General features: G+C 37.9%; 1 protein-coding gene across 9 annotated transcripts in view; it reads right to left on the reverse strand.

Annotated features, from left to right (window-relative positions):
• Positions 1–23896, reverse strand: part of LOC108425188 (membrane-associated phosphatidylinositol transfer protein 2) — an 86461-nt gene that overhangs the window by 19919 nt on the left and 42646 nt on the right. For 7 of the 9 annotated variants that reach the window (XM_037547377.1, XM_017693659.2, XM_017693660.2 and 4 more), the window contains 8 exons: positions 12311–12525; positions 11796–11917; positions 7574–7807; positions 5296–5628; positions 3738–3833; positions 3512–3616; positions 2980–3044; positions 1100–1159 (listed from right to left, as the gene is read on the reverse strand). In XM_037547377.1, coding sequence (XP_037403274.1) covers positions 1100–1159; positions 2980–3044; positions 3512–3616; positions 3738–3833; positions 5296–5628; positions 7574–7807; positions 11796–11917; positions 12311–12525 — 1230 coding nt within the window. The remainder of the gene's footprint in view (positions 1–1099; positions 1160–2979; positions 3045–3511; positions 3617–3737; positions 3834–5295; positions 5629–7573; positions 7808–11795; positions 11918–12310; positions 12526–23896) is intronic. The other 2 variants (XM_037547376.1, XM_017693657.2) reach the window with 1 other exon arrangement.

Below are 23896 nucleotides of genomic sequence, written 5' to 3' on the forward strand. Positions count from 1 at the left end.
CCACAAGTATTTGAGTGCCATTTAATTATATGGGTTCTATGAATTAGATATATAATAATCATAAAAATGTAGTAGATCATTTGGGGTGCTATAGGATTGTCATTATGGATAATTGGAAAGAAATGTTAATGTGGCATCAGTTAAAACATCATATCTTGATGGTTTTCAGTGTGTAAACAAGATAAAACAAAAATAAAACAAACACACACACACACACACACACACACACACACACACACACACACACATATATATATATATATATATATATATACACACACACACATACATACACACACACATATATATATATATATATATATATATATTTTTTTTTTTTTTTTTTTTTTTTTTTTTTTTTTGTAGTATGAAATTTAGCAATGTGGTAATGACAATTAATGGTCACTTCAGTTGAACAATATTATAAAAAATCTAAATAAAAATAATGAAATCAATTATTAAGGTTTATAATTAAATATTCACCCAGACATAACTGCTTATACTTACAAACAAAAAAAAATTAAGTCCCAGTCATTTTCATTTTCCAAGTTGTCATGATCTCATTTGTGTACTGTACTGAGATGGACATAGCTTAATTGTGCACACATTTTTTATTGGTGTGAAAGAAGTCATCTACAACTTGGATACTATAAGCCATTACAAGAACAAATGTGAAACATTAGACACAATGAACAAATGCAATACTAAGATTCTATGCCAATGAAAGTTAGTTTTTGCTCAGTTAAGAAAAAACTCACTTTTAATGTTAGCTGGAGCTGCAGGTAACTACAAAACACTATGTGGGCCAAATCATTAAATGCAAAGTCAAATTAAACCTACAGTCTACAAATTTTTTGACGAATTTCCATTTTTTTCCAAATATGAACGATAAGATTGTCAGGATATTTAAAAAGACAAGTGCAGAAATGAACAGCGCCCAACTCTAGGATGAAGTGAGTCAGGATTAAATCATCATGTGCAGTGTTTATGAAAGCACATGAAAATGCACCCAAATATAAAAAGCTCTAATAACTAGTGTAGGCAAAGATACATCGCTTTGGGCCGCTACAGGACTGGACAGGGCTTTGCTGCTACTCACAGCTGGCTGTCTGGACACCCGGCGCTTGCGTCTAGTGGAGCGGCACTTTGATCTTGGTCTCTGAACGCCAGGGCAAAAGAGCACTGAGAACATCCTGATGGTCCCTCACCCACAGCTCTACACTTCCCTTCCTCTACAAGTCCCTCAGAAACACTCAGCTGCATGAGAACTCGGCCTTGACTCTATTCGCATTACACGGCAGCTTCAACCCTTTGCATTTTTCTGGTTTCTTTTCTTAAAGGGCAGAAGCTGACCATGTTGGACTTGGCCTTATGCAGTATGCTCTCAGAGACATGTAGATAGCTTTTACTTTCAAGCTTGAACTTGGCCTTAATTTATAGATGACAGAAATTATAAACAGCTGGAGCCAAATGTTCAAGCTGTCAAGTTTCAAATGCTGATTTTAATTAAAATTCAACAGGAATTTAGACAAATATAGAGATTCCAAGCTCCCACTAATAATTTCAGCTGCATAACAAAACGCTAGACAGAAAACATCACAGCGACTTGCTAATGTGCATATAATGTACATATACACTCACTGGCCACTTTATTAGGTAAACCTGTTCAGTTGCTTGTTAACACAAATAGCTAATCAGCCAATCACATGGCCGCAACTCAATGCATTTAGGCATGTAGAGGTGGTCAAGAAAACATGCTGAAGTGCAAACCAAACATCAGAATGGGGAAGAAAGGTGACTTAAGTGACTACTAACGTGGCATGGTTGTTTGTGCCAGATGGGCTGGTCTGAGTATTTCAGAATCTGCTGATCTACTAGGATTTTCATACTCAAACGTATCTATGGTTTACAGAGAATGGTCAGAAAAAGAGAAACTATCCAGTGAGCGGCAGTTGTGTGGAAGAAAATACCTTGTTGATGTGAGAGGTAAGAGGAGAATGGGTAGACTTGTTCAAGATGTTCGAAAGGCAACTGTAACTGAAATAACCAACCAAAATCTCTGAGGAATGTTTCCAACACCTTGTTGAAAGTATACCACGAAGAATTAAGGCAGTTCTGAAGACAAAAGTGGATCCAACCTTTTACTAGCAAATTGTACCTAATAAAGTGGCCGGTGAGTAATACTGTGCAAAAGTCAGAGACCACCATTCAATTAATTTCCAGTAAAAACAACCATTAAGCAAAAGTTATCAGAAAAACATACATATATTTAAACATAGAATCACACAAATGCCTCAAAAAGTAAACACAACATGAAATGTTTCAGTATTTAGTGTGTCCACTTTTGCCTTTATTATAGCTTCCACTGTTTTCAGGAGACTTGCTTTCAGTTTTTAAAAAAATCTGCAGGAATGTTTTTCAATCTTAGAAGCTGATTGCTTTTTGTACTTCACACGATCCAGGTAATCACAAACACATTCAGTGATGTTGATGTCTAGACTCTGGGGTGGTCAGTCCATTGTTCTGAGAACACCAGGAGCTTTATTGTTTAATTAACAGATTTTCTTATTTTGTGTCCATTTCCTTTTCTCAGTAATGGATTCTTGACAGCTACACATCCTTTTAGATGTCTCACAGTGGAAGGATGGACAGAAACATCTGTAGATTTTTTTTTCTCGATCTGAAGGAAGAATGAAGCTTAATTTTTCCTCTGAAAGATGAAAGCATTGTTGATGAAAGTACTGTTTTCTGATGATGGCAATTTGGTAAGTTTTGGAAACATCTGTTTTTTTTTTTCACCGATTTTCTTTTGAATTTCTTTATGCAAGTCTTGTCTTTCTCCCGAAAAAATAATAGTTTGCGTTCTGACTGGAAATTAAATCAATGGTTCTTGATGGTCTTTGACTTTGTCCACAGTACAGAGCTTGAAATGTTTATTCACTCAGGTATATGACATTGAAAGTATAGGTATATACATACCTCATTAAGTCGCTCCACATTGCCAGTCTCAGAATACTCAACTCCAGATTCCTGATACAAGTCACCTAAAAGCATTTGAAATCAATTAAACCAATGTAGGAGCATACAGAGCAAACAAAAGTTGCAAATGGATATTTTTTCCAAAAGAACCCATTTTTATTTACACTTAAAATATAATAAGTCTCCTTTAGAGTTGGCCAAAATACCTCTGTCATCTAATTTCATTAACAATGTCAGGAGAGTGCAAAAAAGTTGCCCTTAGGATTGTAAATTTCAATTACAAATGCTCTCAAGGGGATAAATTCTACAAAGCTTCCAAGCTTCCTGCAAAGTAATTGACTTACTGTAATTTTAGCTAGAAAGTGATACTAAAATACTTATTTGAGATTCTGTGTACTATCTTCCAAGTAGGGTAAATGAAAAATGTCCTAAGGGAGACAGAGTGGTTTGCAGTCACAGCATCAGGGCATCGTTTTACACTAAGGAGATATAAAAAGACTTTGAAGTGAGTCTGTAATAATGTAATGCCTACTCTGAGATTCATCTGCCTCCGCTGTCTCAATTTTGTCCATCAGGTCATTTGAGCTCCATTTGGTGATCTCCTTGGAAAATATCTCCTCACTGTCCGAGAGGTCCTCTGTTGAAATCAAAGAAGAAGAAACATTCCAAGAGATGTTTGCAGGTTCTCCTGATCAACTAGCAAACCAATAAAGTAAAGGTTTGGGCCTTGTCTACCAATTGGACCCAATGGACGTTACCATGAGCATCGAAGAACTCATCGTCCGTGCTGTCGTCGGAGTCGCGGGCAATGCTTTGCATGCGCCATTCGGAAATACTGTGGCGAGAGGGGCTTCCTGTTCCAAAACAAAAGGAAAACAAATGCATTTCTTTACACAAACTGTCAATACATAATACAAATGAGGGGGGGTCTTAACTAAAGTTCTGGGGACTCACCACACTGTTTAAAATTATGTGGTTTATTCATAAGAAGGGTAATCATGCTCTAATGGGCACATAATGTACACGTATAAAGTATGTTCTGTGAATAACCTTGCAATTTTTAAGCCAAGCTATGAGAGATGATTAGCTGATTAAGCATTAACTGCTAAATGTTTGACAAATGCTTTTGGTAGTAAAATAAATCCAATTTGTGCTAAATCACAACTTTCACTTCTGACTCTGCCACTTAATGCATCGCCAGAGCCATTAATAAACTGATACAGCAGACGTCAAACCAGCCTAAGTTTACACTATTTTTGAGTAGCTACAGATCACACTGATCACACTGGCATCAAATTCAAAATGAGTGAATATTTGCAAAAAACAAAGTTTATCCGTTTGAACATTGAATATTTTGTCTTTGTAGCGTATTAAATTGAATATAGGTTGAAAAGGATTTGCAAATCATCATATTAATTTATTAGTTTTTACACAACTTCCCAACTTCATTGGAATTGGGGTTGTATTTATGTCATAAAATAAAAAATAAACTGGCTGATTAATCACACAGTGTGAGACAAAAATCACACCATGCCCATCACATTTATTACAAGTGCAAGTAACACTTTGTTTGATGTTTCCATGAGCTTTGTTCACAATTTTAGATTTGTCAGTTAACAATGAATTGCCAACTAATAGCAGCCGGTTATCAGTCAAATGAATGTGGCAGTGAATTTTGCAAATTGGCATCCCTAATTTTTATCTTGCTTTTTTACATTCAAACTTGGCTGGATGTTTAAGATAACATTCATCTTTAATATCACAAATATTTTTTATATTTTATATAAATATTTTATATATATATATTACAACTGACCCCTCTAAAAAGGGCTTTGATAATTACCTGACAATTTGGGTAAATTGTGCAGGGTCAGTTTGTTGTTGGCACAACAGCATTCAATGCAATGCACAAGCACTTAAGTTATTAATGCCATAAAATCAAAAATAAAATGGCTGATTAATCACACACTGTGAGATAAAATCACACGATGCCAGTCCTATGTATTACAAGTGCAAGTAATGACTGCACTTAAAAAAATCTGTATATCTCATCTACAAAGAACACATCTGCACATTTTAATGCACACTTACTGCTTATTTGCTAAACTCACTATACTAGGAAAAAGTAAAGCATTAAATGGGGCTTGTGCAAAAGTTCCAGCACATTTTAAATTTTATTCCAAATTTGCTAAAAATGTCATATTTAAGTTAAGGATGTTAACTTTCACAGAGCATATTAATAAAACATGTAGTTTGACTGTCAACAATCAAACGTCTGCACATGACTGCATATACCAAAGCCAGCTCAGTATCTACCTCCTCTTTTTGAAGACCTGGAAGATCTGGAGGAGGTGGACCACTGCTTGGTCAGTTCCCCTCGAGTCTGCAGTGTGTCCCCCAGGCTTCGGGCCGGACCCTCGGTCTCAATGGCACTAATGGCCTCCTTGGCATCCTGCTCTTTATCTGGACTAGCAGCAGCACCGTTGCTTTCACCGCCCTCCTCATTGCAGCTGAACTGAGCCATCTTCTTAGCCAGAGCCACCTGGGTCTCCAGCTCCAACTGCCGGATGTCCTCCATAGTCAGGCCGTACCACTCGTCTTGCCAGCACCAGGCCTGCCGGTGTGCGCGAACCATCACTTTCCTAAGACCTGACAGATGTAAAGTAAAAAAAAAAAAAACCTGAAGGAACATCTTTGCTAGGAACAGAAGGCAAAAGGATCCATGCGATACTATGCAAGTGAAATCATATTTTCTAGCACCTACTAACTCTCATGTAGAGTTAACTTTTGAGTGATGTATTGCTTTATTCATCAAAATAATACAGTGAGAAACACAAAAGGCAACAGGTTTACTGCTGAATTTTATATGTGAAATTATCTTAAATCTCACTTGGGCATTTAATATTTCTTGTTTTGAGAATATTATGCCATAATTAAATTATTCTTAGATATGTTGTGTTTGCTTTACATACTTTTTTCTAGTTAAACTGTCTTGCTCTGTTGGCAGATAATTTTGCTTGTTTCAAGTTATTTTTTGTGAAGCACACAAACATACTAGCCTTATGTTTTGAAATATCTACCAACAATATGACACTTTCTTCAGATAAAGGCCCAATCCCATTTCTTATTTTTACCCCTACCCCTTATTTCCGAGTGACACCTTGCCCCTTGGAACTGATTTACAAGGGGAATTGGTTGAAATCTTCCCTATGAAATGATATAATCCTCAAATTAAAGAGAACATCATTTCATTAATAGGCTACTAGCAGTGCTCTGAAATCCCCACCACCCCTAATACTTTGGTGATATGATGTCAGCTATTCACCAGCTTCTTGTTTGAATTTTCCTGGTCCACCTTAAATGGTGCAGCAGTTCTGAATCCTGATACAAAAGAATATAACTGCTGCACCATTTAAGGTGGAATTGGAAATTTAGCAAGTAAGCTACTGAGACAGCATATTACTAGCATTTTTTATGAAGAAAAGGATCATAATACATTGAAATGACATTAAACTAAAGACAACATAATGCTTAATTTTTAACAGAAAATTCTCACATTTGTGCGACTATCGTTTGCATAGCCATCTTGCCGGTTTTTCTTTTTTCCTTGTAACACTCCATTTAGAGTGTGCCTCTGAAAAAAGGCCATGTACCTCTAAAACTTCACCCTACCTCTATATCTTCAAACATCTGAACATCCTACCCCTATGTGTAAATGTGCAAAATGGAGAGGTAGGGGCAAGGGGTGAATTGGGATTGGGAATGCCTTAGAGCAAGTAAAAACATCTAGAGATAGGTTAAATAATCTTAAATTATTCTTAAAACAGTTTATTAAAAAGTTTTAATAAAGCACAATCTAAGTAAAATGTATACCAAGATTTCTGTGCATTTTTATGTTTAGTCCTGAAAATGTAGCATTAATTACTAAAGTTATTAGTTAGTACTTAAAGTTTAATAAGCATGCAAAATTTGAGAAAGGGATTTGAACTCAGAAGTGCAAACAAAAACTATTTTCTCTCTAAAACTCCAAATGAGTAAGTACTGGGCTGAGACAGCAGATAAAGATACTGAAACCCAGCGAGAGACAGGGACAGTTTTAAAAATGAGAGATGGCACTGGACATAAATTAATGGCGAGGAAAGTCAGTAAACAAGAAGATATCGAACTAATGAAAAAGATTAAGGAGCAGACAACAGCACATGGGAAGGAAATTAATCCTGCCTTGATGCTGGCTGGAGAAGGTAGATGACTCTGCCTGTCCCTCCCTCCTGAGCTCTGATTTGTGGAAGAGCAATACTACATCAATCTAGTTTTCATTAAGAGTGAGTTAATGATTAAGGCAACTGAGCCAGATCTGTCCCAATAAACAGCTTTTCCTCCACACTGTGCTTCACACCTGCTGCCCACCCACTTGTCGAGATAACAGGGCTCTTCTGAGCCAGACATCGTGCATGCACACGCACCCACACAACACTGCATGCGAAAGTGAGATGTGAACAGCTGGGCTGCTGTAGAAATACTGGCTAAGCAAACGTCCTCCACTCATAAGGCTCTTGAGGATTCCCTGTGGAAAGTTCCAGAAGCTTATACGCACCCACGTCATGAATGAAGCGCTCGATCTTGGACTGCATGCCCCAGTAACGGAACTCCACTTTGCACAGCTTATAGGCGCACATGACGGGCATCTTGCCAGGGCTGGTGTTGATCTCCTCGATCCAGTCGTCTGATAGGGGTCCCCGCTGGGTCTTCACTGACTTGTACAGCTTAGGGTCCTCCTCAGCCAGGTACTCATGAGGGGCGATGAAATCTTTCACGATGTCTATAGGGTCTACGAGAGGGGACAAATTTGGTCATCAGAGTGCACTCGGGTCACAATTCTGCAAAGCAACATTACAATGGCATTACAATTATTTTGCTTCAAGTATTTCAAATGAGAGCATAAAATAAAAACCAAATTCAGAAAACTGACTCTACTAAATTAACTTTGGGGGTGCTGAGGATGCTGCAGCATCCCCTGATTTCAGGACTGCAACTGCAAAAACAATAAAAAAAGTTTTTCATAATAATTTATAAATTTAAGCATAGTAAAGACTCACATGTTTGTTTTACAGCGGAGTAAGTTTTTATATATCTTTCAAACTCTGCAGTAGCACTGCACTGTTTAAGGGAATGCTGTATTTTCATTACAGTGAGCAGAAAACCGCTGGCTGCCTTGGGGTGCATCACTCAAACATGCTACACTTGTGTTGAGGTTTAAAGAGGGAAAATCTATGCAGTGTTATAGTGTTAAGCACAGCGCCACAAAGCAACCTAATATTGTTTTTATTTTAATTATCCAGCATAAAGATGTTTTATCAACCACTGTATCTCCCACTCTGTGTGTATTCCAGTGTTATATCTCAGTGTGTGACTGTGGGCATCGTGTACTCGTGTCATGTACCGCACCACAAATCAACATGATTGGTCGCCACTAAGTTTATTTGTGTAAAGTTCGTGCAAGAATGAGAGAGCATTGATTTGATGTGTCAGTTAGCAAATGTACAGGATCATTTTACCAAGTTTGTTCAAAGCTCATTTCATAACTGACTTGGACTTTACACTATACTAAAAATACTTTTGCTACAACTCTTTGTGTTTTGATGTAACATTAAAACGGGACAGTATTTTTTTAATGAAGTTTTAGATGAAAAAATAAACATGATAAATCTAAAATCAGTTCATTAAATGTCTTGTAAAAAAATATTAAATAAAACAAAAAATTAGCATTCACTGTACTCTTGTTTATATTTTATCTACATTGTTTTACAAGTTTGTTTACCAAATATTTCAAGACATAAGTTCACCAGTTCAGAGTTTCTCTCTTTGTGGTAAGTAGTATTTCCATCTGCAAGAGAGACTAGCTTCAACAATTATAAGTTATATATATACACATATATACACACACACACACACACACACACACACACACACACACACACACACACACACACACACAGTTATAATAGTGCTGGAGCAAGTTTAGAGTTCTGTGTGTATACAACTGCTTATTTTCCATGCAATTTTGTATAATGGTTATAATTTATTGTTGCATTGGTACTTTTACTCAACTTCCAATAAGCAGTATTTCTAACTGTGAGACTGGCAACTGTACATGAGAAGCCTGCGAAAATGCTTTGCTTATTTGAAAAATAAAGGGGCTTATAATGCCCTACATGTACCTCTCTACCACAAATGGATTCAAATAAATTGATTTTAGGCCAAAACTTTATCTCTGAACTATCATTAAAAAAAAACAAAAACAAAAAAAAACTCTTGGACATCAGCAACGTGATGCCCTCACATGAAACCATTTTGTGTAAGGGCTTTCTGTGAGAGAGCTTTAAGAGGTATTAAATGCTTCAGACATCCCATCACCGCTGTTCTGAACAGTAAACAGAATTCCGCATTTCAAACAACTCAATGACTTTGTTGACATCTTAACCGTTTAACATTTTGGAGAAATCAGTGGAATTCTCTTTTACTATTGTATCACAGGAACAAAGTATTAGTCTTAAGACCTCCACTGTTCTATGTTTACTCCATTGACCTTTTATTATGTTATCACTCCTCCTTGCAAGAGAGTGATAAAGTGCTGTGTCTGAGGCAGAACAGGTCTGCCGGCAGATCAGAGAATTGGCAGGGCGCCACTAGGTGTCCCCCCCTGCACACTGACAAGCACGGCTCCAGCCGTGAACAGAGTTATGTAACAGCCACAGGGCGCTTCCCCCTGCAGAGTCTACGTCTGCCTGTGTCTGTGCCCAGACAGCCTCCAGTACCTGTCCCAGACTGCATCTGGGCTTGTGTGTTGTGCAAGGAATGTGTGTGGTGCCTCGAAGGTTTTCTGACAGAGCGCTGTCGGCATCTTAAAGACCAAAGCGTGACAGAAGAGCAATCACTGCTCATTCCACGCCATAGCGCAATAACAAGGTTAAAAAAGATGAACGCATTCTGTCAGATGCAAAACTGACAGAAATTCTCATCTCCCTTTTTACAAATGCAGCTGTTAATTTGCATTTAAATCCAAAATAATTCATGTTTACATAAAACCCCCGCTGCAGGCTCAAACAAACAGCGCCGATGCACGCAGAATACATGAAAAGTGTGTGACATTACATAAATATATCAGCATATAGCAGCGCTGCAGCCATTTCATTTTAAGAGGGCCTCACATTTACATTTATGGCATTTGGCTGACACTCTTATCCAGAGCGACTTACAATTTGATTGTTTTACACAGGTAGGCGAAGGTGGTGTTAGGAGTCTTGCCCAAGGACTCTAGTGTAGGGTGCTTACCCAGGTGGGGGATTGAACCCCAGTCTACAGCGTAGAAGGCAAAGGTGTTAACCACTACATTATCCCAACCTCACGACAGGCTTAGAGGACCAGTTAGCAAGCATTACATCCCAGAGAAATTGGTACAAAGAGGATGATGACCCAACTCACCTACTTCATTGATGAAGTTACTAAATAAAATTCTTCCACCTTAAATGGTGTAGTAGTTTAATTGAATAAGAAGCCAGTTTCAGCCTCATATAACACGGTGGGTGATGGCTGATCGAAGCCCACCTTTTACAGGACTAGGCATAAATGTTGTTTAGAGCAAATGGCTGAAGACTGATCTCTTCATCAAAGCACTTCAAGCACTTTTTGTGTTCTGTACTATGGTAAACTACTACTACTAGTTAGCTATGTAAAAAGCCTACAGCAGCAGTTCTCAAAATCTTTGAGTCTAAGGCTCATTTTATGGATAATAAATGCTATTGACCTTTCCCTTGGCCACATAATGAACAAGGACTCCTATTAGATTTTTTGCAAGTTGTCAGTGACATGGACATGATATGGCTCTGTTGTATGACATTATGGATAACTTATTTGGTGAATGAAACATAAAAGAAACACTGAAGCAATCTAAAGGTGTATTTACAGGTTAAAAATAAAGAAGCAGATACAAGAACACAGATACAAGAACTCAGCATCTTTGCCCATGATGACCTAATTATTATTTTTTAAACAGTCAGAAATTTGGGGTTAAAAATCTGTCCTAGACTGTAGGAGCAGAACAATATGAAAATTTTATAACTGATAATGATACAAAATTTAGGGAATAAAAATTCCAGTAGCCAATAAAGCTAGCTGATATAATATTTAAAGTTATATAAAGGAAAATAACTAAATTATTTACTGTCAGTGCCATTGTCATTGCAGGTCTAACTCATCAAAACCAACCTGCAGTGAGAATGGTGCCAACAGTGAATTATTCAGAATTATTAGGCTAAACGATGGCCACTTCTAAGACTTCCACTTCTAAATAGAATTGTTTTTATTAATTCTTGAAGCTGACAAAATTTTGTATGTGTCCATGTGAAAGAGCACACTCAAAGACCAATCGCAAACCTATTACACAACATACCTATGTTTGTAAGGTAAGCTAAACTTTATCTAGGTTGCTGTATAAGATTTATTTGAATATTATCTTAACAGCTTCAATCACTCAAACTACCTCCTTATTAGGCATGAAAACTTCCCTCTCTAATGCCCAGGGTTAATAGATTTCCCTGGTTTCATTAAATTGCCCTAGGTTAATATTTTGTCAGTCCAAATGTTTGTCTGCACTGAACATCTTGCAAAGCCACTTATTTTTTAATTAAAAATGTTGTCTAATATACTCCTTTTTTTGGTTCTAAAGTAGAGACTTGTCTCACATTAGAGGTGAGTGTTACTTAATAATACACATATACAAAACCCAAAAGAAAAGAAAAGATAGGCTGCAGCCATACCAATATCTCTCTGCCTTTTCTCTGCTGAGGACAAATTAAAGACGTCATTCTGGCTCCCCGTGTCTGGCTTGTAATACGTCTCGATGTCGATTGAAAACTTCTCCACAAAAGGACAGGTGTAGCTAAAAGACAGACAAAGGAAGGGTTAACACCTTACTTACAAATCAGCAGCGACATTAACACAACAGCCAAAGCATAGCAGCAACAAAGATTATGAATGTGGGATTGTGTTTACTCTTCTTTTAAGACAGACATACTCCATAGCAGGCATGAAAAATTTGTCTTAGATTTTTGCACTGGGTTGCACTCAAGAAGCTGTATTGTAGCCCTGTAAGCCCATACTGTCCCAAGTGACTACCAGTCTGGTCAATAAAACACCCTATTTTAGCTACAAAGCACCAAAAAAAAAAAAACTTTCAGCTTTAGACAAGCACCCTGGTCATTTTTCCAAGCCAAAAAGACTACAGTGAGCCTGACTGCAGCATGAAGTCATTAATCATGTGGACGTCTCTTACCGTGTGCGAGTGTAAGGATAGGCATTCCAGGACTCTTCCTCCACCCGCAAAGCTGCTTTGGGCAGGATGGAGCGGAACCAGCTAGGAATGTGCTGGCCGATGTGATAAACTTTGTGAGTGTACTGGCCTGAGCCACCAGGCCCGTCCGTATAGGGCCGGTTCTCCAGGATCTCCACGCCGCTGCCCTCACCCTCACTCTCCTCACGGCTCTTTTTCTGCAGGGACAAAGAGACAGCAGATTATTTCTTGTACATTTAGGTTAAAGCAATAATTTGCACAGAAATCTAGTTTTACTCTCTCACTTACTGGGATTTCTTTAAAAAAAATCTACATGATCAATCATGTTTCATGAAACCATGTTGTGATATTTTTCCTGAAAACACTGCAATGTTTAACTTTGAAATTTCCTGGATTATGCATTCTAAAAGCCTGAAAAGTTTCGTCAATATTTCTAAAAAAAATGTTAGCAAACAATAAACAAACCTATCTAATACAATCTAATAACATCAACTAATCTTCATTTTGGCTGATGCCCACCCAAATGTATAGCTAGATAATATTGGTTAAATAAAATGTTACACTAAAGAAATTTGACTGCTAAAAAAGAGCTAAAAATATATGCTTTATATATGTATGCAATTGTCCATCATATAGCAGTTAGGTGATTGGGTGCCTACTGAAGTTCAGGGTTTAAATTTCAGTGGGCACCCAATCACATAACTGCGGACAACCATCATACTGCAGCTTACATAGTCACACACCCACCTCAAACCATGCTGCATGGTTCAGTAAACTCAAATAGACCTGCTTATGTGCTTTTTGACATTTATGACACATTGCTGGCTATAAAAATAGCAGCTACCTTGAAGCCTGACCTGCATTTGTACTTTGTACCTATTTGCTAAATTATCCACACAGCAAATTTGCTTGAAAATCACAGAGTACATGTAATAGTGATAATACTTGGAGAACAAAATAGGAGTTATAACAAATCATGTTTAAGTGCAGTAGGCATAAAATTTGAGCAGATAGATTTGTGAAAAAGTACTGAACAATGTGTTATTAATCTCTAAATGCAATATTGCAATACTGATCTCAAAAGGTCCCTTCTCTTGAATAATAATAACAACCTTTGCACAATCTAATAAACCGATATTATCAAAATCATGAAGCACTGTCTTTAACTACATCATATCAGTGTGTTTCATAAGATACACTCCAAGTGTAACACAATGTTTTGTCTTTTTTCTGACAGGCCCGGCTTGCTGTCAAAATGACACAATATTACAGCATGCCAGTGAAACAGTGCCATCGTGCACACAGCCCTGTTGCAGCAATGCTATTTCCAACCAGTTAGTCCAGCCATTTCCCCTAGAGACGGCCACAGCCTTCACATCATGAATGTTGCCACAGGCCCCTGTAATTGCTTTTCATGTACTGATCCAATAGAGCAGAGGTTTCTGGTCATTTGCTGCGGCTCAGTGATGCTGCAGCGATCAATCGCCTTTGTGCTACAATCGCCACACCCTCCTCTCGCCTCCTCCGCGGCCGCTGGCAGTGAAATGACAGGCTGGGCCGAGCACATATGCCAGCAGATGCAATGTTAAAATAAAGTGTGGCAAAGAGCTTGGCAGGACTCCGCCATCTGCTCTGCCTGAAAGAAAGCCCACTGTGCCACAGAGAATGCCAGCAGCCTTCTGGTTGAAACTGACTGTAGAGCCTGGCACCCAAAATACCATCACACCATACAATACTGTACAGGGTGTGCCATTTATATGGATATACCTAAATAAAATGGGAATGGTTGGTGAAATTAACTTCCTGTTTGTGGCACATTAGTTTATGGGAGGGGGAAAACTTTTCAAGATGGGTGGTGACCATGGCAGCCATTTTGAAGTCAGCCATTTTGGATCCAACTTTAGTTTTTCAATGGGAAGAGGGTCACGTGACACATCAAACTGAGAATTTCACAAGAAAAACAATGGTGTTCTTGGTTTTAACGTAACTTTATTCTTTCATGAGTTATTTATAAGTTTCTGACCACTTATAAAATGTGTTCAAAGTGCTGCCCATTGTGTTGGATTTTCAATGCAACCCTCTTCTCCCGCTCTTCACACACTGACAGCAACACCGCAGGAGAAATGCTAGCACAGGCTTCCAGTATCCGTAGTTTCAGGTGCTGTACACCTCGTATCTTCACAGCATAGACAATTGCCTTCAGATGACCCCAAAGATAAAAGTCTAAGGGGGTCAGATCGGGAGACCTTGGGGGCCATTCAACTGGCCCACGATGACCAATCCACTTTGGAGGCTGGCACGTTCCCTGAGTTTTTCCAACAAGATGGTGCACCACCACATTATGGGTGTCAGGTCCGAGCATTCCTAGATGAACAGTTTCTGGAAAGTGGACTGGTTGTTATTTATTTTCTGTACAGAAAGTGCTGACATTTTCATTTAAAAAAAACCAACAAAAAACATGTTTTCTGACTGGGGTATTCATATGTTTACACAGGACAGTGTATGGTTTTAAAATTTCAGTTTCAAAATTTACAGCTATATTATTCTAGCTATTCACATATAGCTATAATTGGCTTTAGATAAGAGTCTCTTCTAATCTCATATTATTTAGTTTTAATGTTAAACTGCAGTAGTACTTTAGTAAAACTAAAAAAAATGAAAATACTTTAATTAATAGTTTACATATCAGTCTCAACCACAATAAGATTTTAGTTTTTGTATTTGGCTATTTTTTTCCAAAAGATTCTCTTGATACTATTGTGAATTTCAAAACTAAAGACTGAAGTGCTTATTTTAATGATACATTAAAAAACAGAGAATTAGCAGAACACAGTTAATATGAAAAGTTTTTCTGTAGGACATAAATTGTATACAAATACAAATAAAAGATGATAAAATGAGATGTAAAGAGTTTTTAAACTGTGGTCTTTAAAAAGCCATTAAGCAGAGATGTGAATGACAGGCACAGGCAGCAGGTTCTTCAGTCTACTGTTCCATATATAACACCTATTGAACTGAATATTTAACAGAAGCCTCTGAGTTCCTATTCTGTTAACAGAACATAGACTGATTAGTATGGTTGGGCAATACGACCATTGCACATTGCAACATTGCACTACAGGGTGTATTTTGTCTGTTTCCACTTCTTAAATGTCTGAATATTGTGATGGATATCGTCTATCTAAAATGTTGCCAGTTTGATACCATGTACTGACAGTACATGACTAAGGTGCCCTTGAGCAAGGCACCTAACCCCAGCTGTTCCCCAGGCACTAGGGATAGGGCTGCCCAGCCCTATCTCTGGGCAAGTGTGCTCACAGCTCAGTGTTTGTCTTTACTGGTGTGTAAGTGGTGTTTTTAGTGCACAGATGGTTTAGATTGTGGAGGTGAAATTTCTCATTGTGGGACTAATAAGGGTCACTTAATAATAATAATTATAATAAAGTATCATGATATAATAATCATCACTATATTGAACACCCCTACTGGGGACTGGTATCTACATTATTTAATTATCTGGGTTCTGCCGACATTGATCATAATTGATCTAAATCCATAGGCAATAACATGGAGTTGGTCCCCCTTTGCAGCTATAACACTCCACTCTTCCACTGTTCTGCGAAAGATTTCTACAAAATTGTGGAGTGTGTCTGTGGGAATTTTTGCCCTTTCCTCCAGGAAAGCATGTGTGAAGTCAGACACTGAGGTTGGACGAGAGGGCCTGGCTTTCAATCTCTGCTCTAATTCATCCCATAGGCCTGTCAAGTTCTTCCATACAAAACGTACCCAAACATGCCTTTCTGCACCTTGCTTTGTGCACCGGGGGGCTCAGTCATGCTGGAACAGAAATGGGCCTTCCCCAGCCTGATCCCACAAACTTCAATGGAACTGAGGGGCCTAAGCCAACCCATTATCCATCCTCTATCAAACTCTATCAAACTCTTTCAAACAGTTGGCACAGTGCAATCAGGGAGGTAATGCTCTCCTGGCATTCACCAAACCCAGACTCGTGCCAGATAAAGAAGTGTGATTCATCACTCCACAGAATACATTTCCAGTGCTCCAGAGTCCAGTGTAGTTGTGTTTTACACCATCCCCGACACTTGGCATTGTGCATTTTGATGTTGAGCTTGTGTGTAGCTACTCAGCTATGGAAACCCATTTCATGAAGCTCCTGTAGAGCTGATACTGCTTTTCGAGGCAATTTGGAACTCATTAGGCAGTGATTCAACAGAGGATAGCCACTGCACTCTTCAGCCCTCAGCGACCCCACTCTGTGAGTTTGAGTGGTCTACTGCTTTGTGGCTAAGCTGTTGTTGCTTCTAGATGCTTAATTTTATCCACCTGTTAGAAATGGGTGTGGCTGAAACACCTGAAAGCAATAACTAGGAGGGGTGTCCCAATACCTTTGTTCTTATAATGCATGACATTTTTTAAGCATTAAGCTCTTAAAATTAGTTGTTTTAAACTAAATATTCCAATAAAATAAGCCTGTATTTGTGCAAAAACAGCCGTATACATTTGCAGCTCAGTTCTTAATACTAGGTGAATCAGATTTTGACTGCTCTGGACAGCTGGCTGAAATGCTCTCAATAATTCTTAAAAATAAAAGCAGCTAAGAACATGTTAACTATCTATCCAAAGCAACAGGAAACTCCTTAAACTGTAGACAGTATTACTGTAAAAGATTCAAATCCGATAAAATACTACTGTATCGAGTCAGTTGCACCTGAGAGAGAAAAACACTAAACAGGACTTGAGTTTGACAGCCTCACTCTATTATACAGTCTGCCATCCATCAGTTCAGCATTTTACTAGCTCTGCTCTACATCCTATTGAAATTAATTTGTTTTCACAGATGTACTGTGCAAACAGAAGACGGCTGATGACAGGATGGACAGGTTGCACCATTCAGAGGGCAGATGGTCATGCTGATTATATCAGCAATGATTCTGCATTAGAAAGATAATAGCACGCAGATTAAAAGGAGGCAACTTTAAAGCTCCGAGTTGGCGCCGGAGAGCGTCAATAGCTACTGTAATAGTGCTATCGTGGCCAAGTGCTTTTATGAAATGTGAAATGCGGCAGAATTAAATGTCATCACAGATATGTTGCTCAACACCGAAGACTCTTCTTACTGAGGAGATCTAATGCAAGGAAAAAGAAAGAACCTGGGTGATATTTAGTAAATGGCAGCCATATTACAGAGAGATAGACTGGCTTGAACAATATCAGGATGCATGCAGTGATATGCAAAAGACCCAAGTTACAGCCAGGCTAAATAAACTGTGATTAACTTAAAAAAAAAAAAACCCCACCAACAACAATATCCATTTGCATTTGCAAAGCTGATAGTCTCAGGATGAAACTGATAAGGCTATAGCCTAAACTAGGTATGCATTTGGTCATCCAAACATATTATTACCTACTCGACTAATTAAAGTATTTGCTTTTATAGGTTATTCAAATTAGTAGTGGGTAACATGCTGGCTCATCTGGAATACCTGTTAAAATTCTTCTTAGAGTGTGAGTTTTGTTATCATCTTTATGTCAGTGTGCCACAAATAATCTCACATAATGCAAAAATACAGACAGTGCAAGACAAGCTATGATTAGCCTATTGAGCAGAATGGTCGATTCAGACCTCTACATCATTTGAAATTCCTTGAATCATGAGATGCAGAAAACGCAACCAACTTCAAAAACAGATATTTAGGGGAAAAACATCCTCACAGATTTCTGATATCAATTTCACATTAAAGTTGGGATCATCAATTTAAGCGGAGATTAGCTGAAGGCAGTTAGGTGTTCTGAAACATGTCAAACAAATACAGCCCCTTCTTCCAGTATACCCTCCAAAGGCCCACCTCCAAAACTCAAGCAGAGGTTAGAACACCTGAATGGTAGTGCTCACACAGCTGTAAGTGACAGCTAATTAGCCATTAAACTTTAGCTAACATAGAAGATAGTTCACATCGTCCTTGTTGGAATAAGTACCTTGGACCCCATTGTGTTGACCTCAGACAGGCTTACAAGCATAGCTGATGCAACACCATAAGCTGCCTGACAGCTCATGGACAGCTACAGCTGTTAGCTAGCTAGTTAACTTCACAGTTTAGATAGGAAAATGGATCTTTTTAACCCAAACCTAAATGGGACTGCCCTAAAATGTACCCCGTAGCCCCGCCTAGTGCTAATTAACATATATTTGCATGTTGGTCAGATAGAAAAAGAAAATGAAAACTGGAAAATGAAAAGTGAATCTCCAGCAGGTGGCGCTGATGCTCGTTTTCATTTTCCTTTTAATTCTGACTGTTAAAGTGGGCCCACAAAGAAAACGGAATCACGAACTGTCACTTTGCTCTTGATTTACCCATTTTGCATTTTCATTTTAATTTTGTCAGATTTGCAGCCGATCGCTATGAAAAAGAAATAAGAAAGTAAACTTTGTATTTTGACTTTAGTTTTTACATGTATTCTGCGTGTCATGAAGAAAAGCCACAGCCAAAGTGAAGTTTGTGTTTTCTTTTGTCTGTTAGCGTTTTCATTTTAGATTTGGCCCTGAAAAACCAGAATAACGACTAAAATGAAATGACAAATAGCTGTTTTCAATTTATTTTTTATTTTTGTCACAAATGGCTCATGCTCATGTGAAAAATAAAATTGCAAATGAAGGCATTTCATTTCATTATCAATTTTGGCAGAATATTTGCGCAGATGTTTGAAAAAAGAAATAGCAAAAATAGGTTTGCATTTACATTTTATTTTTTTCATTTTCATTTCCTTTTTGGCAGGATTTGCCTCCCATACTTTCAAGTTCAACTGGCTCATTTTATTTTTTTCTGTAAGTTCAGGATTTTAAGAATTATAGCCACCATGTTGAGTGTTATGAGCTTTCCCTTTCATTTTCAGCCAACTGCTGAAGCCAACGTAAATTAGAAGTTATAATGCATTTTCCTTTGAGGTACTTCAAGTATTTTTACACAATATGCATCATGGAATTGTTTTTATGAGACAAAACAGACACACAGCCACACATAAAAATACTATAATAAAACTTCAACTATGTATTTTTTTCTGGTGATAAATCAAGTCATTTTAGAGATGGGCTTTTATATGATGTCTATTGTATGATTTGATATGATGAACCAAAAAACCAAAACAAACAAAAAAAAATGATCAGTTATGAATCACTGCTTCTGCTAGCTGTGGCTGCTATGTGAATAATATTGATTTAAATCCCTCCCTCCTCTTGACAGTCTCTGTGCCCAGAGCACCTTGAAAAACATCTATTCAAATCCCTCATGCCAGGCTAGGTGCAGTCTACAAGGCTACAAGGCTACAACCTGCGGCGGCTGAATATCAGCGTGCCGAACACAACTGTGACACTTTCAATGTCAGCTCCCCCACCGCCATCCTCAGAACTGAACCAGCCTAAAAAGCAGCAGAACACACACTCACTTACTCACACACCCACCCACCCACACATACACCCACCCTTTCTCAACCCAACACACGCCTGCCTGTGAGACACAAACCCTTTACAACAGGAGCTGCCTTAACGTCTGTCGAACCATCTACAGGAGAGAGCAGCAGTGAGATACACGAAGAATAGGAATGAGCAGAAAGCAAACCCATGAGAGAGAGAGAGAGAGAGAGAGAGAGAGAGAGAGAGAGAGAGAGAGAAAGAAAGAAAGAAATGTCACTGTACATACCATTTCATGCACATTCTATTTTTATGCAACTATGTATAATCCACAACCACAAGCCTCAAACCAAATTTCCTTCTTTTTTCTTTAGTTTCTCAGTAACATCTTCTTGATGGCTATACATTTTTTCGAACCCACAGCACTGAGTCATCTCACAGTGGAAGGATGCATAGAAAGACCTGTGGGATTTTTTCAGATCTGAAGCAAGAGTGGAGCTTTATTTTCTCCTCTCTCTCAAACATGAAAGCTTTAAACACTATATCTGATGGGGCAGTTTTGGTGGACCAGGCGTTGCATAGTTGTTAGGAATCTCTTTCTCTCTATATCTTTTACTTGTTTTTTAATTCTTGCTTTTCCCACCACTTTTTTCCCTTTGAGTGTCCCCTTCCTCATGCAAGTGGATTAAAACTAATTAAATAAATGGTACTCTCTGACTTTTTCACAGTAACCCACACTGTATGAGTATACACTACAAGAGAGAAGAAAGAGAAGAGAGTGAGAGCATACTGTCAGCAGCTGGAGGTGGCAGGTGTATTGGGGACAGAGAGATCCAGGGCAGAGTGTAGTGACAGAGAGAGAAAGAGAAAAGAGAGAGAGAGGATGCTGTAAGTGTGTCTGCCCTTGCTCTCCTGTGCAGCAGCAGCACTTCATTATGGTGCTGACAGCTGACATCAGGCCCAACACCCGCAACCAGACCACCATCAATCCCCCCCACAACAGCCTCAAAGCACCACTGTCTGTGTCCTCTGCACACACATACACACACAAAAATATGAGGGTGTCTTGTTCTTTCAGAAAATGCATGTGAAACAGAAAATGCATATGAAAATTATATATACCAGAAGTAAATTTGCTGCTCAAAAGAAAAAGTAAAACTGCCATGTTTGTGGTGGGCCAAGGGCCAAATGGACAAAAAAGAAGGTAGACAGTTTTTAAGTAATTTAATACACTTCAGTACAGGTCTACACAGGCTTGATGATCAAACGTTTTCTTTTTTTTATAATTCTGTGTTTATTTGGGAAGGAAAGGCCTTACATTCCACTTTTTCTTTTTTTCCTACAAATCAAAAGAGAACATAAATACAAGGCTTCCTCCTGTTTTCCCGGAAACATAAACATAAAAAGTATACGAATAAAATAAATGGTAATAATAACAACAACAATAACAATAAACAAATAATAGTTTAAAAAATCTCAGGGACAGAGGTTTTGTTTTACATACACACTATACTTTAAGCAATACATCATTAAATCTTTTATTTATCCTTGTAAGGATGAATGGAAATCTGATCTTATTGGTTTGATGTACTCTATAAATGTTTTCCATATCTGGTTAAATTTGTCTCTTTGCATACTAAGAGAGAAAGATAAGCCTTCCATTACATATATTTTGTGAATTATGTCCAGCTATTTATTCACAGTGGGGGGCATAGTGTTTAACCATCTCCTCGTAATCGCTTCCTTGCTGGCTGTTAAGAGTATAAGCATTAGTTTCTTGTCCTTTTTATTCAATGTTGTAGTCGGGATATTGCACAAATATACAACCTCACATTTGAATGGGATGACACACTCAAAAATTTGTTCCAGATTCCTGTGTATATCCTCCCAATATGGCATAAGAATTTTACAATCCCAGAACATATGATAGTGATTAGCGCCCCTTTGGCCACAGTGTCTCCAGCATTCTGTACCAATGTCCAAGTGTCGCTTTTGCAGGGGGACAATGAAGCACCGCATGACATTCTTCCAATTAAATTCCCTCCACATGGCAGAGCGAGTCGACCTCCACTGCAATTCGCATATCCTGTACCAATCATCTTCACTGATAAGAAAGTTACCTTCCCTTTCCCATTTCTCCTTAACATATAATATATCTTCCAATTTAGCCTGCTGGAAGCTGTTGTACATTCTAGAAATAATTTTATTACAAATCCCTGGATTATTTGCCAATAGAAAAACTTTTAAGATTCCTTATTCCTCCATTTATTTCTATTGATTTAGCAATGTTTTGATCAAAATAATGCCAAACCTGCAAATATCTGTAGAAGTCGTCTCACTCTAAACCATGCTTTTGTTGTAATGTATTGAAGCTCATGAAGGCTCCCTTGTCCAAAAATGTAGAATAATTTGTGAGACCTTTTTGGATCCAGAGCTGAAATTCGGGAAAAAAAATCAGTGTCATATGCACACCATCTTAAAATTCTGGATGATTTTTGTATATTATATAATCTAACTACCTCACGCCATGATTATAATGCAAGCTTTATCCAAGGATTACTTTCATCTATCAGTTTAATTTCCAATTTACTATCGGCAATTATAGCTGCTACTGGTACTGTCCGAACCAGTGATCTTTCAATTTCGCTCCATCTAGATGAATACATTGGGTTATACCAACAGACTATTGGTCTTAACTGGGCTGCATAATAACAGTCCCTTAAGCAAGGAAGGTTCCATCCTCCTCTGTTCTTTCTCAACTGCAGTGTTCTAAATCTAATTCTAGGTTTTTTCCCGTTCCACAAAAATCTTGATATTAACTTATCCCATTCATTAAATTGTTGGGAGGATACCTCTACTGGTAGAGTTTGAAAAAGATAAAGCAGTTTTGGCAACATATTTATTTTGATAGCCTCCACTCTTGAATGTAAGCCTAAATAAGGTATGGTATTCCATCTCTGTATATCTAACTTTATTTTGGCATTTATGGGTAAAAAATTAATCTCATATAATTTGGAGGTATCTTTAAATAAATTAACCCCTAGGTATTTGAGTGATTGTGCATCCCAATCAAAATTGTATTTATTTCTAATCTGGTCAGATGGGTCATAATTCAATGTAATTACTTGGGTTTTTTGAATATTAAGTTTATACCCTGAAAGTATCCCATATTCTTCAAGAGAGGTTACTAGTTGCGGCAATGACTGTGTAGGCCATAGTAAGTATATTAATAGATCATCAGCAAACAGAGCAAGCTTTTGTTCCCGTGACATAATTTTTATCCCTTTGATGTCAGGGTTTTGTCTAATCCACTGACTCAGTGGTTCAATAAACAGGGCAAAACAGAGGGGGGAGGCCGGACAGCCTTGTCTTGTTCCTCTTTTCAGAATAAAGGAATTTGAAATGCAGCCATTAATCTTAATTCTGGCAGATGGACCATCATATAACGCTCGGAATACATCAATTATTGTTCTGTGAAAACCAAACCGCAATAAAAACTTTATACAGAAAACACCACCTGACCAAGTCGAAGGCTTTTTCGGTGTCCAGGCTCAGTAAGGTGGCGTCTAATTTATGTTGAATAATGTATCTAATAATACGTAATGTCCTTCTAATATTATCCTGTGTTTGTCTTTTCTTGATAAAGCCAGTCTGGTCTAAATTAATTACTTCAGGTAATATCTTTTCTATTCTTCGTGCTAATATAGATGTAAATAATTTTTAATCAACATTTAATACACTAATTGGTCTGTAATTTCCACACTCTACTCTGTTCTTCCCGTCCTTTGGAATACCTGAAATCATTGCGGTTCGCCAAGAAAGTGGAATTTCTTTTTTCTGAATTACCCAATTAAAAACCTTCAGTAACGTTGGAGTCAACCGTTAAATGACTTGTACCACTCGGCTGTAAAACCATCTATACCCGGGGACTTGTTTACTTTCAATTTTGTTATTGCTAAATACAATTCTTCCTTTGTTATGTTTGCTATCAAATTTTGGTTTTGTTCCTCTGTGACAGAAGGTAAATTTATTGAGGCTAGAAAAGATTCAATCTGCGGTTCATTATTAATTTGTGGTTGAGAGTATAATTTCTCATAATATCTTTTAAAACACTGCTGAATCCTCTCAAGCTCACACTCTAG

Source organism: Pygocentrus nattereri, chromosome 18, assembly GCF_015220715.1.
Source record: "Pygocentrus nattereri isolate fPygNat1 chromosome 18, fPygNat1.pri, whole genome shotgun sequence".
Lineage (NCBI taxonomy): Eukaryota > Metazoa > Chordata > Actinopteri > Characiformes > Serrasalmidae > Pygocentrus > Pygocentrus nattereri.